Raw genomic sequence first — 14,954 nt, 5'->3', positions numbered from 1 at the left:
CAAACCTTAAAAGGGCTACCTTCTGTGAACTACTACAGAAAGGCACAGTCAACTAATCTAAAAGGGTGGCGAAAGCCAAACATACTCTGGCTAGGCTTATAAATGCCCTAGGGCAGATAGCCTAGTATCAACCTATGAACCTAATTGAAAGGTTTATCGATAATACTTGACAATGAACTTTTCTGGCTTTATTCTGTTTGTTACATTTCTCTGAACTGTTAGCAAATTATATCCAACAGCATACTGAAAATATTATGATTAAGAAGAAACAAAATTAAATTATGATCCTAAGGAACCTTTTCGATAAAGCAACAAATTTATTTATTGACTAATCTTTGAAGTCACAGGCTTATTTTGACACAGAAGTCTAGCATATGGAGTCTAATTTGCTAAAATTATAGCTCAAATCAGATAACAGTATTATAACAAATGGCAAATCAAAACACATGCAAATAAAGTAACAGCTAACTAACACATGCAGATCAAATTAATGGTTCCTAATAATGACCATAAATGTTATGAGTGTGATTTTTTTCATTGACTACTGACCATACTACCAACAATGAAAACACAATACAAATATAAGCATCAGGCAATTTTGCATAGGAAATGAAAATATCACAGTGGTGAAGAAAGGAATGCATACATGACTCTCTTCAGTAGTTGTGCGATTTCTAAAGAGGACAAAATACATTTATTTGCTCTAACTAATTTCAGCTAGGGAAACAGAGATAAGAAAAAAAAATATTTCAGTGGGAGCAACCTGGAAAAATATATCTCAATAAATGCAGATTACTCTCTGTCTCCTGTTAAATGGAAGTGACTTTAGCTAACTCACAAATATGCCTAAAATACAGAATAAAGGGGTTTGAGCAAAGTCATATTTTCTCCTGTGGTTGCAGGTGCAAACTTGGTTACAGGTACAAAATTGCAAACTTCTTAACAAATTAACCCACAATGTCCACTACAGACTTGTATAAGTGTACAAGGGCATCCTAGAAGCAGCAAAAAAGTGAATCATATAATATGCAACTAGTGGTTACATGAAAGAAATACAGATCCATCCACCACACTAAACAAGTACTTCTGCAGCTTGTTAATATAACCTGTAGTAACCTCTTACTTATGTTACAGGGAGAGAGTATAAACGAAGGTGAGGTATACACTGCTGTACAAAATGCATAAGGAAATGTAAACAGTATTTAGGGTGCAGTCGGATGACAGTGTTAAATCAAAATACAGTGAGCAGACAATGGCTTTTCGTCAACATTGATTTGTTACTGCATTATATTACAGCTACATCATTTATAAAATGTTAAAAACCCCTTAAACCAAATTATATGCTAGATTAAATGATGTCTCAACATTCACAATGCCATCCATACAATTCAGATAAATTAAAAACATGTAAACCTCATCCCAGCATGATGGTGAAAGGACAAAATGTTCATGTCAAGCTCTGGCATACCTGGTTCACTGGACATATCAGATACAATAGTCGCTAGGGAAACTAATGTAGTGCAAACCATGAATGATGATCGCACAATGACAAGCACAGTGCAAACAATGATTTCTTGGCCAAAACATTACATTATACTGTGTGTGTGTGTGTGTGTGTGTGTGTGTGTGTGTGTACATATAAAACTTAAAAAGTTTCTTATTGGGCTAATACAATAATAATTTGGTATCAAAGTAGCCACTGAAGAAGAAGAATTAAGTTACATTTGCAGGTGTGGTTGGACAGCACATCACAGTTACTTGTTATTACAAAGTACACAGGTGATAGCCAATGCACTTCAACTTCAGGTCTACATTGCCACAGCCACCAAAACTAATATCAGATACTATTTCACATCTTCAGAAAAGTTCTGAATCATTTAGTATAGCGATGCAAAGGGGCTAGTATGACATCAGAGTTTTTCTCTTCACTTTCTGCACTATACAGATTGTGTTTATGAATATATTCCACAACAGGATCAGGAAGTAAATATTTTACACTCTGGTTTCTTCTTAATGCTCGCCGAATCTTTGTTGCAGATATGTCATTGGTTATCCACTCATTCACTACATGGATGTTGCGCCTGTGCTTGAAAAGAACATCTGACTCATAAATACATTTTTCAGCACTGGATCCAGCCCTGGTAATGCAGACAATGCCGTACTCTCCTACTATCTCTTCTATGTCTTCTGGCTTCCATAATTTAGGAGTGTTGAAGGACTCCAAGATATCGGCACCACACAAGAGTTTCAATTCAGGAACAGCTAGATGAAGAAAGAAAAGGCAAGCAAAAAATCTTACAATGTTACAGGAATAAAGTGAGCAAAAGGCAAATCAGAACATATATATTACCAGTTTTTCATAGCAGCTCTATTACTACAGTACTGTTCATTAACTAGAAATCAAACACAGCCCTTTTGCCCTGCAACACTTACTTTTTATTACTTATTTCATTTCCCTTCCTTATGAATACGACAGTACTTTAGCCCACTAAATACTGCCAAAATATCCCCCTCACAGACATCTCCCATTTGTAATTGTATGACTACGTCGTAGGTATTTCCCAGTAAAAGACCAGGACAGAGAACAGGTCAGGCCACATCAATGTTTCACAGAGAAGCACAATCTAGACAGCAAAAGATAACAAAAATAATATCCATTTGTTAACTAAGCATGACCACTGGACATACAGTCCCTTTTCAGAGGTAGCCCACAAGCACTGTCTGCTTAAATGACTTGTTTCATGGTCACACAGTAGGTAAATGAAGGCTGAGAGAATCAAACCCTATACCACAGGAACTACAGCTCGTCGCCTTAATTCTCAACTCCATTTGCCAAACATTGCCTTTTCCATTTCCTTACTTTGGAAATGTGGTCATGCCAAAGCAACAGCACAGTGCGTACATACACATGGTCACAGTGCACATACCTTTACTTGGGATTAAATGGCTACTAGTAATTTACTCAGTTCATCTGTAGCCACCAAAACAGTGATCATACACTGCTAAATTCATTATCTGACCACTCCCTCCAGAAAAGTAGTTATTTCCAGAAGACAACCAGTTAACCCCCACCTGGTAGCAGAGTCCAGGCTGCCCACATCAGTGGCAGTTACTCAGCACCAATGTCTGAAAGGGAAATGATCTCTCAACACACAGCTGTGCTACAAAGCATCATGAGATCTGTTATTCCTGTAAGTATGCTGATGCAATGAGACCCTTTACAGCTATTACTTGGGTCTTTAGGCACCAAAAGCAAGGTGTGTGAAGAAATATAGACTGCAGAAACAAAATTCAAGGTACTTACTAACATAGTAATACATTTCGTCAAACACAGCAGAAAGCATATTGATAAGCACTTAAATACTCAGTATAAACCAAAATACAAGGTAACACACAGCAGTATGGATGACAAACTATAACAGAATAAAGTTAAAAATCAATATAAATTTCAACTCTTAGACTCAAGAGAATTTAGATAAGTGAGCTCATGAGCATAGTCAAAATGGTTCTTGTAGTTTTACTAGCAGATTTTATACTAGAATATAAACATAGCTATGATGGTCTCCATCTGACTCACAAACAAAATACCAATAAACACAGAGAACACTTTGTTTTTTATTTTTACTTGGGCTTCAGCCATTTAGTCAAACACCATATTCCAAGCCCCAAGGTTGCACTAACAATGAGGTTATCTCAATTGACATACTTTGTGAAGGGGCAAAAACAACACAGTTGGCTTAAATAGTCATTGCAATCCATTTTCTTTTATTCCATAATTTATTAATACACAAATATGATGAAAATCTTACGATAAAAGAACTCAGTCCTGACAAATAAGACATTTTTTATTGTACCAACAATTTAAAAACTCCCAATAGTACTCATCTAGTTTACTACTCCATTCAAATCAAACTGTCAAAAAATCTCAGTCTTTTGGTCTTTTTATACATATCAAGTGAATCTGTAACTGTATATTACCTTGGGTGTGCAAATGTATAATTTACAATTCCAAATCCTACTGCCAATATAACTAACTTCTACTATGTACCAATGACTTTCTAAGTACTCTTGTGTATAGTTGCTATAATATTCCAAGGTAAAGAAACTGAGATCTTAAATGTGTGCATGACGTCCTTCCTCTGGGCCAGTGATCAAGAAGCCTCGGTCCTCACCACTGACATTGGTAGGCAACATTCAACTGAGGAAAAAACTAGATAACACAGTATCTTCAGATGCAGCTCTCTGTGCACCAAGTACAATTTCCCTTAACAGAACACAGGGCATACATACTCCAGTCCTGGTCTTTTTCTCCAGGACCCAAATAAGACTACCCATGGACACAACTATAGAGTTGATTCCTTAGCTGGGTGTTCCAAGCAAAGTCCTTCACCATCCTCTCTGTGAAATCAGTGCTCTCTGTGTCCGTGTTCACACACTTAGAGTTGATTTTCACACACACACACACACACACACACACACACACACACACACACACACACACACACACACACACACACACACACACACACACACACACACACACACACCTGGGAAAGGCTGGCACAGCTTACCGGCTTTGCCACCTCCACCCAGACTATAAGGTAAATACTCTGCCACCAGAACACCCAAAGCCAGCTACTCTAAGGCTCTTACCAGGGTACCCAATTACTTTCAGTAAAATTAATACTTCTGTAAATGGTAATGTTTGACCAAGCAGCAAGACTTTCAGGAATGTGGAGCCACAGTGCCACTAAATAAATGCAATTACTTTCAAATGTTAAATATCTTCTAAAAGACCAGCCACAGTGAAAGGTATAGATATATTTAATAATAAATAATACAATAGAAAACATGAAAATACTATTTACAATAAACATCAGAGTTTCATTTCATAGGAAATATAAAAAAAAACAACACAGATGGAAAGACTCATACAGACACAGAAAACAATATGTAGCTAATCTTACTATATTTTCTAACTAACTGATGAATTACTGTTCCCTAGTTACTTACTAAAAGCAAGGGAAGATGAGGTGGATGAGTATCTGCTGTCAGGTCCAAGACAGACTGCATCCATTATCTCTCTCAATACTATTCAAACACAATTGCAGTGCTGGCTACAGAATGACACCTGGTCACCTGACTCTGTGGTTCCCATACTACCCCCCCCCCTCAGTAAAAACTGAGCCAGGATTTGGCACAGATGTTTCACAATACACACATAGAACTTTGCTAATGCTTAATACAACATCTAGAAGCTATATAACAATTCCAACACTTCCAAACTTCCTGCAGAAAGACTACCTCACATCACAGTGTGCAAATAAAAATGCTGATCTAATGTAATTTTTGATTTTAATATATGTACTGTTAATTCAGACTACATATTCTACACATGTTCATTTAAGAAATGTCATCTTATTCAAGTACAGTACAGAATATAGGTTCATAGGAGGTTACTAGGCTATTGGCCCTAGGGTCTTTATAAGCCTAACCTTGTTGTACCCTTGTTCTCTTACTGATCAAGTTGTCTGGTCTATATCTGCAGTGCTAGTCAATGATCAGCACCGACTGCCCTTATCCAAGAGGGACAGAGGTGACACCCCAGGGCATATGATGCTTACAAGTTAAAATATATCTACTTGAATACTAAAAAGTACATTCATACTGTTAATTCATGTTGTTTGCAGAAAGGGATATAATGTAGAGCCTTTCCCCCTCAGGCCTCTGCTAAAAATGGACTTTGCTCACCAGGAAGCCCAAATGGGCAAAGGTAACCAAATAATTCTACTTGAGCAAGCAAGCATCATACTTTTTATTTTGCAAAAATAAATTTCTAGTGCATCCTTAGACTTATAACTGAACTTTCCCATATCTGCAAACTACTTTTAAACATTACTTAGATGATGTTTACTTGGTTACTGCTGCTCGTACCTCTATGATTAGCACCCGGACAATGAATCTGCATGACCAGCCAAGACCGCATAAGATTCAACATTTTTGGAAATAATGAAACTAAGATAAACTGCAGAAGTGAAAAATATATCAAAATGTGGCTTGCACTGCTATGTTGAGCTTGTTATGTTCTCTTACCCACCTTTGTGTCTTTTCCGCTGAGAAAGGGACCTGTATCACTACAACTGCTGCAGTTCTTTGAGCTTTTCACCACAGGCACACAATGTACTGTGTTGAGAATGAGGCCACCAGAACATCCATATTTTGGTGCCACAGCAGCAGAAAGACAACATAACGATTGACTTAGACACCTTATCATGGGTAGAAATGTTTTTATGTGCAGAACATCCCTTTGTATGTAATGTGCCAGTGCTGTATTTAAGTATCTAATGCCTGCCTTTCATACACAGTCATATGCTTTTTCCCCTGTAACAGACTAATCCACCTCAAGACATGGCTTCACAGGGTCTTCATCCATCTATGCAATAGAAATAAGTAAGGGCTGGCAAAACAATCTGCACAGGTCTTATAGCTGTCTAAATTGCTCCTGGAGGACTGATCTTAAGTCCTCTTATCTTTTCAGTCCTTAAATTCTGTTACTGCAATCTGCTGGGAAAGAAACTCCTTACTTGGCTGAGTGAAGAGACCACCTGACCTTACAATCATCTTTTCAAAAAGTATTTACTGAAACTTTGCACTGGCTTACTTTATAAAACCTTGTTTGTTTACTTATTTATAAGTCAATCAAGTTTTTTAGCATGGAATGTCCAGGTGGGATGGCCCATTTCCAATGGAGTCCCGGGGTTGAAAAGTTTAGGTAAAGGACACATGATGTGTGCCACCACGGACCCCGGGAACTACTGCCTCACTTGCCTGATGAGCCTGGTTTGAAAGGCCATGGAACATAGGTTCATAGGTTCATACTAGGATATCTGCCCTAGGGCATTTATAAGCCTAGCCAGAGTGTGTGTGGCTTCCGCCACCCCTTGGAATGAGAATACCATGCCCATTTAGGGTTTAGTTTACTGTGCCTCTGTCTAGTAGTGACACAGAGATGACCCCCGGGGTAAACCTACGATCTCCCATCCACTCATCAAGATTTCTCTTGAAGAGAGTCAGTGTGGGACTCTGCCTAACATGGACTGGGATTCTGTTCCCGAGTGTAGGGAGCCTCTGGGTTATGAATCTGTCCCTCCAGCACGTCCTATTTATTTCTGTGTTGAGGTTCAAATCTCTCGCTCTTGTTTCTCTGGTGGATTTGGATTTTCTGAGGTGGAGCATGTCCATTAATTCCGGATTGGACATGGCCTTATACGTCAGGCATAGATAGCCACTGAGTAGGCGGTATGCGACTGAATAGAGCTGGAGTTTCTTCAGCCGGGCAGCATATGACATATGTTTGAGACCCTTGATCCTCTTGGTGAGGTACTTTTGGGGTCTTTCTAGCTGCTGCAGGTGTCGGGTAAGGTACATCCCAAATGGGGCACTGTACTCAATTATGGGCCTGATAAGTGAAGAGTATAGGGGCACAATGACCTCTCTTGATCTAGATGTGAATCCTTTCATGATAAGGTGGGTAATATAGAAGGTCTTCCTAACCACCTTGGCAATGTGAGTGTCAAATGAGAGGTTACTGTCAACTTGGGTCCCTAGGTCCCTGATTACTTCTTCCGTACTTAATGGATTACCACCTATGTGGTAATTTGTGGGTACTTTGTTTTTCCCAAAGGGTATGACTATACATTTTTTGGCATTCAGTTTAAGGCCATGGCTCTGGCATCAGTTATCCGTTTCTATGAGGCCTTTCTGAAGGATGCTTGTGTCCGCTGGAGTATCAATTATGGCGCCCAGTTTGCAGTCATCTGCGAACTTGGTCAGCCACAATCCTCCTATGTTTGCTTGCACCTCGGAAAAATAAATGCCGAACAAGAGGGGTCCCAGGACCGAGCCCTGTGAGACACCGCTTGTGACTGGCTTAGAGTCTGACATGGCTCCAGCAATTCTGACCTTGTGGGTTCTGTCCTTGAGCCAGTTTGCAACCCATCTTATGACATATAGGTTTATATTTAAGCTGGTGAGCTTGTCTATGATGCCCGAGTGGGGTATTGTGTCAAAGGCTTTTGCAAGATCAAGGTAGGCTGTGTGAACTGCCTTACCCTCGTCAATGGCCTTAGTGACTGTTTCAAAAAAGTCAACCAGGTTCAAAAGGCAGGATCTGCCCTTGACAAAGCCGAATTGGGTAGGATCCAGTGTCTGTAGGTCCTCAATGTCTTTGTTTATGAGTTCCATAATGATCCTCTCCATAGCTTTGCAGACCAGGCTCGTCAAGCTTATGGGGCGGTAATTTCCAGGGTCGGTAGAAGCACCTCCTTTGTGGAGTGGGACCACTGTTGCTGTACGTCATTCTTTGGGTACGTATCCTGTAGTAAGGCAAAGATTAAACTGCAGCCTTATGTGCAGGTTTAGTTCCTCTTGGAGTTCATGTAGCACGCAACCCGGGACACCGTCTGGTCCCACTGATGCTGTGTTTTTAGCTTTGGAGAAGGCGGCTCTCACCTGGGCATCAGAGATGTCAGGCAGGCTACACTCTGCTGGGATAGATATTTCTCTTTTTTTGGGGGGGGGGGGAGAAATTTGCACTGAACCTGTCTGCCAGTATGTTGGCAATGTCTGTGGGTTCAGTGTATTTTTTGTCATTTTGGACTAGCTCTGAGCATATCTGGGAGTTTCCACCCAGGTTTCTAACATAACTAAAGAAGGCCTTGTGATTGTCTTTAGTGTCTTTTGCGATTTTTCTCTCAAAGTTTGCCTTGGATGATTTTATGAGTGATCGTAGTTTTTTGCTAGTACTGATCAGAGATGCCTACCCTTTTGGAGATTTTTCTCTGTCATGTAGTAGCTTCTTCCTCCTGTTGTAAAGCTTGTTAATGGCTGGGGTCCACCAGACAGGATGCCTGCCTTTGGGGGAATGGGTCTTGGTTTTATTTGGGATTGCATGATCCATGCATTCTTGAAGGTGTCCGTAGAAAGCATTTATAAAGGATTCAGTGGTGTGGGCTGTGGTTTCCACTGGCCCAGGGGCCTTGAAGGATACCTCTTCAGTCTTAAGAAGTGTGAAGTCAGCTTTTGAGAAATTCTTCACTGTGGTCTTTTGTGCGGGGGGGGGGGGCGGGATGTGGATTTCCAGTGAGATTAATTTATGGTCTGATCTCACCAATGAGGGGTATACTTCCGGTGTGGAGCATTGTGTCCCCATGTTTGTGATGATCAGGTCTAGTATATTATCTCCTCTTGTGGGAGTGGTGACTAGTTGTTCCATCGCATTTGAGTTTATGAATTCTAGGAACCTTTGGGCTAGGGTGTTGGGGCTTGAGTAATGCTCCCAGTCTATGTTTGGGTAGTTGAAGTCTCCCAATATGATGGTATTTGGAGAGACATTCATACTCTCCAGTGTCTTCAGGAAGGCTGAGTGGGGTTCCTGAGTTTGAGAGGGTGATCTGTAGCATGCTACAAACTGTAAGGCAGTTTTGCCTATGGTTACTTGCACATGGATGGTCTCCGATGCTTCATGCGTTGCCACTAACCTGGAGGTGTGGGTATCTTTGATGAATATGGATACTCCCCCTCCTTTTGTGGTTTGTTCCAAGTTTTGAGGCCGAAAAGCATGATATGAGGTATAACCTGGTAGTGCTGGGGTGTTCTCAGGAGCCTTGAACCAGGTTTCAGTCACTGCACAGACATTTAACTAACCTCGAAAAAGGGCATAGCAAAATTAATTTAAAATGGGTGGCAAAAGCCAAACATACTCTGGCTAGGCTTATAAATGCCCTAGGGCAGATAGCCTAGTATGAACCTATCGATGTTCTCCATACTGAGGAGGGCTTCGAGAGCGTGCATCTTGAGGTTTAGACTTCTGGAGTTGAGCAGCATTACCCTTAGTTTTTTTCCACTTGTGCTTTCTAGGGAGGTGGGTTTGTATTTTGAGCCTTGCCTAAAAAAGGCACTATGGGGGTGGCAAGAGCCTTGGCCAATATCCGGAAGCCCAGGGGTGACAGGTGCAAACCGTCCCTTGCGAAGCAGCGTGGCTTGTCAAGCATGTCATTCCAAGCAGACAGACATTGGATCCCCTTAGAACGACACCAGTAAGTGAGCCAATTGTTAAAGCTGATCATTTTGTCTTTGTACTGTGGCATCATTCTTGGTGAGGGTAAGATGCTGCTCAGGGTCAGTGTCATACCGGCCTGGGCTACATAATCAGAAAGCTCCTCTATGTCTCTTTTCATGTAGTCCAGGGAGGTACGTCTCAAGTCATTCACACCGGCATGGACAATGACGGAGTCATATTTGTACTTGCTTTGGAGTGACCTGAGTGCTTGTGTTATGTGGCAGATTCTAGCGCCCGACAGGCAGCTTACTGTAACCTTTTCCTTGTTCAGTCTGGTGAGCGGGACGTCAGTGTGTCTGACTATTGAGTCACCTATTACAAGTGTATCAGGCATGTTGTTTGGACTTAAGGGCTGTGACTGTTTGGCACACTGACTTTGTGAACTATGTGTTGCATGTGTTATGTTTTGAGGTAGTGGTTGCTTGGATGTCTGCTTTGGAGGCCTCTGTTGTTTTGGTAGATTTTTAATTAGAGCCTCCGAGTATGTTTTTGTGTGTTTATGTGTTTGGTTTGTAGTTGTGATAAGTCTATGTGAGACTGGGTTTGTGGTGTGTGTGGTTACCTTCTCCTCCTGACTGGTTTTGCCAGTACTGAGTCGAGGGAGCTCAGCCTCTAGTTTGGCTATATAGTTGCATCTCTCACATATATTTGTATTTGTTGGGAGGAGGAGAGGGTTGTCTGTGTACATGAGGCAGTTGTAACATTGCCTCAAGATTCCCAGATTCACCAGCTGAACTGGAGGGGACGCCAGTAATTGACCCTTCGACATGCTAGAATAGTGTAAGGGATTCCTGTGTAACTGAGTCAGAAAGGACCTATAGGGAAATGGGTACTCAAGGGGATTGTAGGTGGATGTAGTGCTTTCTTTTTGTTTAAGAGTGCTTTACCTGTGTAAAAATGCTTTAGGAGCAAGTGCTGGGCTTTTCAGATAGAGAATAGACTGTTTAGATTGAAGGTAGAGCAGTTCTAAGGGAAAAACTGAAGAGCAGACTTAGTGGAGCCAGAAATAGTTTAAACTTGATTACCCGGCGCTGCCCGATGCTGCGCTATGTGCAACTTCGCGCAAAGTCGCGCTAAAATGGGTTTTATAGCAGGGGGTTAGAAAGAGCTAGGAAATGGCCCAAAACGGCCAATAAACTACAAGTTGCTGGGCTGGAACCACTCCTTTAGGGACAAATAGGCTGCTCAGTGCTCCCCATTCCCACTGGTGAACAAAGAAGCTTCTTCCTATCCAAATAAGGATATGGACAACACAGGAACTATGACACAGCCCAGAGATCAGCAAAATCTGAAGATTGGACTATTCTAGTTCAGTAAAGGCGGGAAAACAAGGATATTTTTTTTTGTTTTTTTTTCACAAACAGATAGAAAATAGATACAGTAACAAACAGTAAATGCTTTAAATTGGCTAGCGCATTTGAGTGTGTAGCCTACCAGTTAAATTAAGCAAAAAACAAACTTTTGAAGTGCAAAACAGTTTAGAAATAAACAGAAATACAGTGAATCAACTTGCAGAGCTAGTTTAGTAATAAAAATTAGCTTTTTAGGCAAAATACAGCAGTCGAAAATAGAAAGCCGGAAAAAATACTTATAAATCAATGGAAAGTCACTCTTCCATTCTCTGCTACTTGTAGAATTCTGCAGGACACCACGAGGAGCTCTGCTGAGTCGTATACAAGCGTAAAAGCGTGCTAAAGCGGGCTTTATAGCAGGGGGTTAGAAAGTGCTAGGAAATGGCCCAAAACGGCCAATAAACTACAAGTTGCTGGGCTGGAACCACTCCTTTACGGACAAATAGGCTGCTCAGTGCTCCCCACTCCCACTGGTGAACAAAGAAGCTTCTTCCTATCCAAATAAGGATATGGACAACACAGGAACTATGACACAGCCCAGAGATCAGCAAAATCTGAAGACTGGACTATTCTAGTTCAGTAAACGCAGGAAAACAAGGATATATTTTTTTTTTTTTCACAAACAGAAAATAGATACAGTAACAAACAGTAAATGCTTTAAATCGGCTAGCACACTTGAGTGTGTAGCCTACAAGTTAAATTAAGCAAAAAACAAACTTTTAAAGTGCAAAACAGTTTAGAAACAAACAGAAATACAGTGAATCAACTTGCAGAGCTAGTTTAGTAATAAAAATTCACTTTTTTAGGCAAAATACAGCAGTCGAAAATAGAAAGCCAGAAAAAATACTTATAAATCAATGAAAAGTCACTCTTCCACTCTCTGCTGCTTGTAGAACTCTGCAGGACACCACGAGGAGCTGTGCTGAGTCTTATACAAGCGCAAAAGCATGCTAAAACGGGCTTTATAGCAGGGGGTTAGAAAGAGATAGGAAATGGCCCAAAACGGCCAATAAACTACAAGTTGCTGGGCTGGAACCACTCCTTTAGGGACAAATAGGCTGCTCAGTGCTCCCCACTCCCACTGGTGAACAAAGAAGCTTCCTCCTATCCAAATAAGGATATGGACAACACAGGAACTATGACACAGCCCAGAGATCAGCAAAATCTGAAGACTGGACTATTCTAGTTCAGTAAAGGCAGGAAAACAAGGATTTTTTTTTCCACAAACAGATAAAAAATAGATACAGTAACAAACAGTAAATGCTTTAAATCGGCTAGCGCACTTGAGTGTGTAGCCTACCAGTTAAATTAAGCAAAAAACAAACTTTTAAAGTGCAAAACAGTTTAGAAACAAACAGAAATACAGTGAATCAACTTGCAGAGCTAGTTTAGTAATAAAAATTAGCTTTTTAGGCAAAATACAGCAGTTGAAAATAGAAAGCCAGAATAAATACTTATAAATCAATGGAAAGTCACTCTTCCACTCTCTGCTGCTTGTAGAACTCTGCAGGACACCACGAGGAGCTGTGCTGAGTCGTATCATCATGGAACTTACAAAGATGGAACGTATCATCATGGAACTTACAAAGACATTGGTAATCTCCAAACTCTGGACCCCACCCAGTTCGGCTTTATAAAAGGCAGATATGTATCCTAAACCTGATAGACTTCTTTGAAGCAGTCACCAAAGCCATAGACGAGGGTAAGGTGGTTCACACAGCCAATCTAGATCTTGCCAAGGCTTTCGACACCATCCCCCACTCTGGAATTATAGATAAACTCACTAAACTAGGTATAAATCCCTTTGTCACAAGATGGGTTGGCAACTGGCTCACTGACAGAACCCACACTGTGAAAGTAGCAGACTCCAAATCCGACTTCAGACCAGTGACATGTGAAGTACCACGGGGTTCAGTCCTGGGTCCTCTCCTGTTTGGTATCTACTTCTCTGAAGTACAGGCTAACACAGAAGGTTTTTGGCTAACAAAGTATGCAGATGACTGCAAACTATGAGCCATAATCGAAACTCCTAATGATATGGACATCCTACAAAATGGCCTCACTGAGACAGATGCCTGGTGTCAAAACCATGGGCTCAAGTTCAATGCCAAAAAGTGCATTGTCATTCCCTTTGATAAAAACTCTGTACTCATGAATTACCACATAGGTGGTAGTCTAATTAACACCAAAAGTATGATAAGAGACCTTGGGACACAGGTGGACAGTAGTCTCTCCTTTGATAATCACATCGCCACAGTAGTCAGGAAATCCTTCTATGTGCACACCTCATCATAAAAGGCTTCTCATCCAGGAAAAAAAGAGGTCATTGTTCCCCTCTACTCATCACTCATTAGCCCCATTATAGAGTACAACACACCTTTTGGTAAGTACCTCACAAGACATCTACAACAACTGGAAAAGTCTCAGAAATACCTCACAAAGAGGATTACAAACCTCAAACAGATGCCCTATGCAGACCATCTCAAAAAACTCCAGCTTTATAGGTTCATAGATTAGTACTAAGCTAACTGCCCTTTTGAACCATTTTAAGCTTAGCCAATTATCCCCTGTGAGACTCAAACCCTGCACCTTGTGTTTGTAAGGCAAACACCTTAACCATTAGGCCACCCTCCCAACTGATTGCATATCGCCTACTCAGGCAATCTCTGCCTAACATACAAAGCTATGTCAAACCCAGAGCTGTTGGACATGCTACACCTAAAGAAATCCCAATCCCTCCGAGCTACATGCTCTAGGGACCTAAACCTTGTCACCACAATAAACAGAACATGCTGGAGGGATAGATTCCTGTCCCAGAGACTTCCCATACTCTGGAAAAAACTACCTATCTATATCAAACAAAGCTCCTCATTAGCACTTTTCAAGTAAAATCTTGATGATTGGATGGGAAATAGGAAATTCACCCCAGGGATCACTTCTGTGGCTCTGCTTGACAGGGGCACAGGAAAATAATTTCCTTAGATGGCGAAAGCCAGGGTACCTTTATGACTAGGCTTATATAGGCCCTAGGGCCAATAGCCTAGTAACTAACTATGAACCTATGATTTACTACAAATAGTCAATTACAGTACATCATAAAGTAAAGTTGTGTACACTTACCATAAATGTAGATGCTAAGAGTGTATTTAATGTTGCAGTCATCACATCTGGGTTATCCCTGCCAGGGTAGTCCTCAGTCAGCCCGAATACCAGAGGCTTAGTATTTCTGTGTCGGTTGCTGTCACTCCAGGATTGACTTCAGGTCATCAGTGGTATAAAAACAGACAGCTGATGCCATTGCATCAGTTTTTCTTGCTCTGTCAGGAGCCCCCAATAAGGAGCTAGGTTATGGTGGAAGAACACCACCAGTAGAAAGTAAACATTCCTTGTAAGGAGAGAGAGAGAGACAGACAGACAGAGAGAGAGAGAGAGAGAGAGAGAGAGAGACAGAGAGAGAGAGAGAGACAGAGAGAGAGAGAGAG

General features: G+C 41.0%; 1 protein-coding gene across 7 annotated transcripts in view; it reads right to left on the bottom strand.

Annotated features, from left to right (window-relative positions):
- Positions 1-293: 293 nt before the first annotated feature.
- Positions 294-14,954, bottom strand: part of NMNAT1 (nicotinamide nucleotide adenylyltransferase 1) — an 842,176-nt gene continuing 827,515 nt past the window's right edge. For all 7 annotated transcript variants that reach the window (XM_044063136.1, XM_044063132.1, XM_044063139.1 and 4 more), the window contains one exon: positions 294-2,262. In XM_044063136.1, coding sequence (XP_043919071.1) covers positions 1,874-2,262 — 389 coding nt within the window. In that variant the 3' untranslated portion in view covers positions 294-1,873. The remainder of the gene's footprint in view (positions 2,263-14,954) is intronic.

This window comes from Protopterus annectens, chromosome 2.part1, assembly GCF_019279795.1.
Source record: "Protopterus annectens isolate FY-2018-M chromosome 2.part1, PAN1.0, whole genome shotgun sequence".
In the NCBI taxonomy this organism is placed as follows: Eukaryota; Metazoa; Chordata; order Ceratodontiformes; family Protopteridae; genus Protopterus; species Protopterus annectens.
Note: the sequence above shows the minus strand (reverse complement) of the source record. Positions and strands in the feature narration are given on the sequence as shown.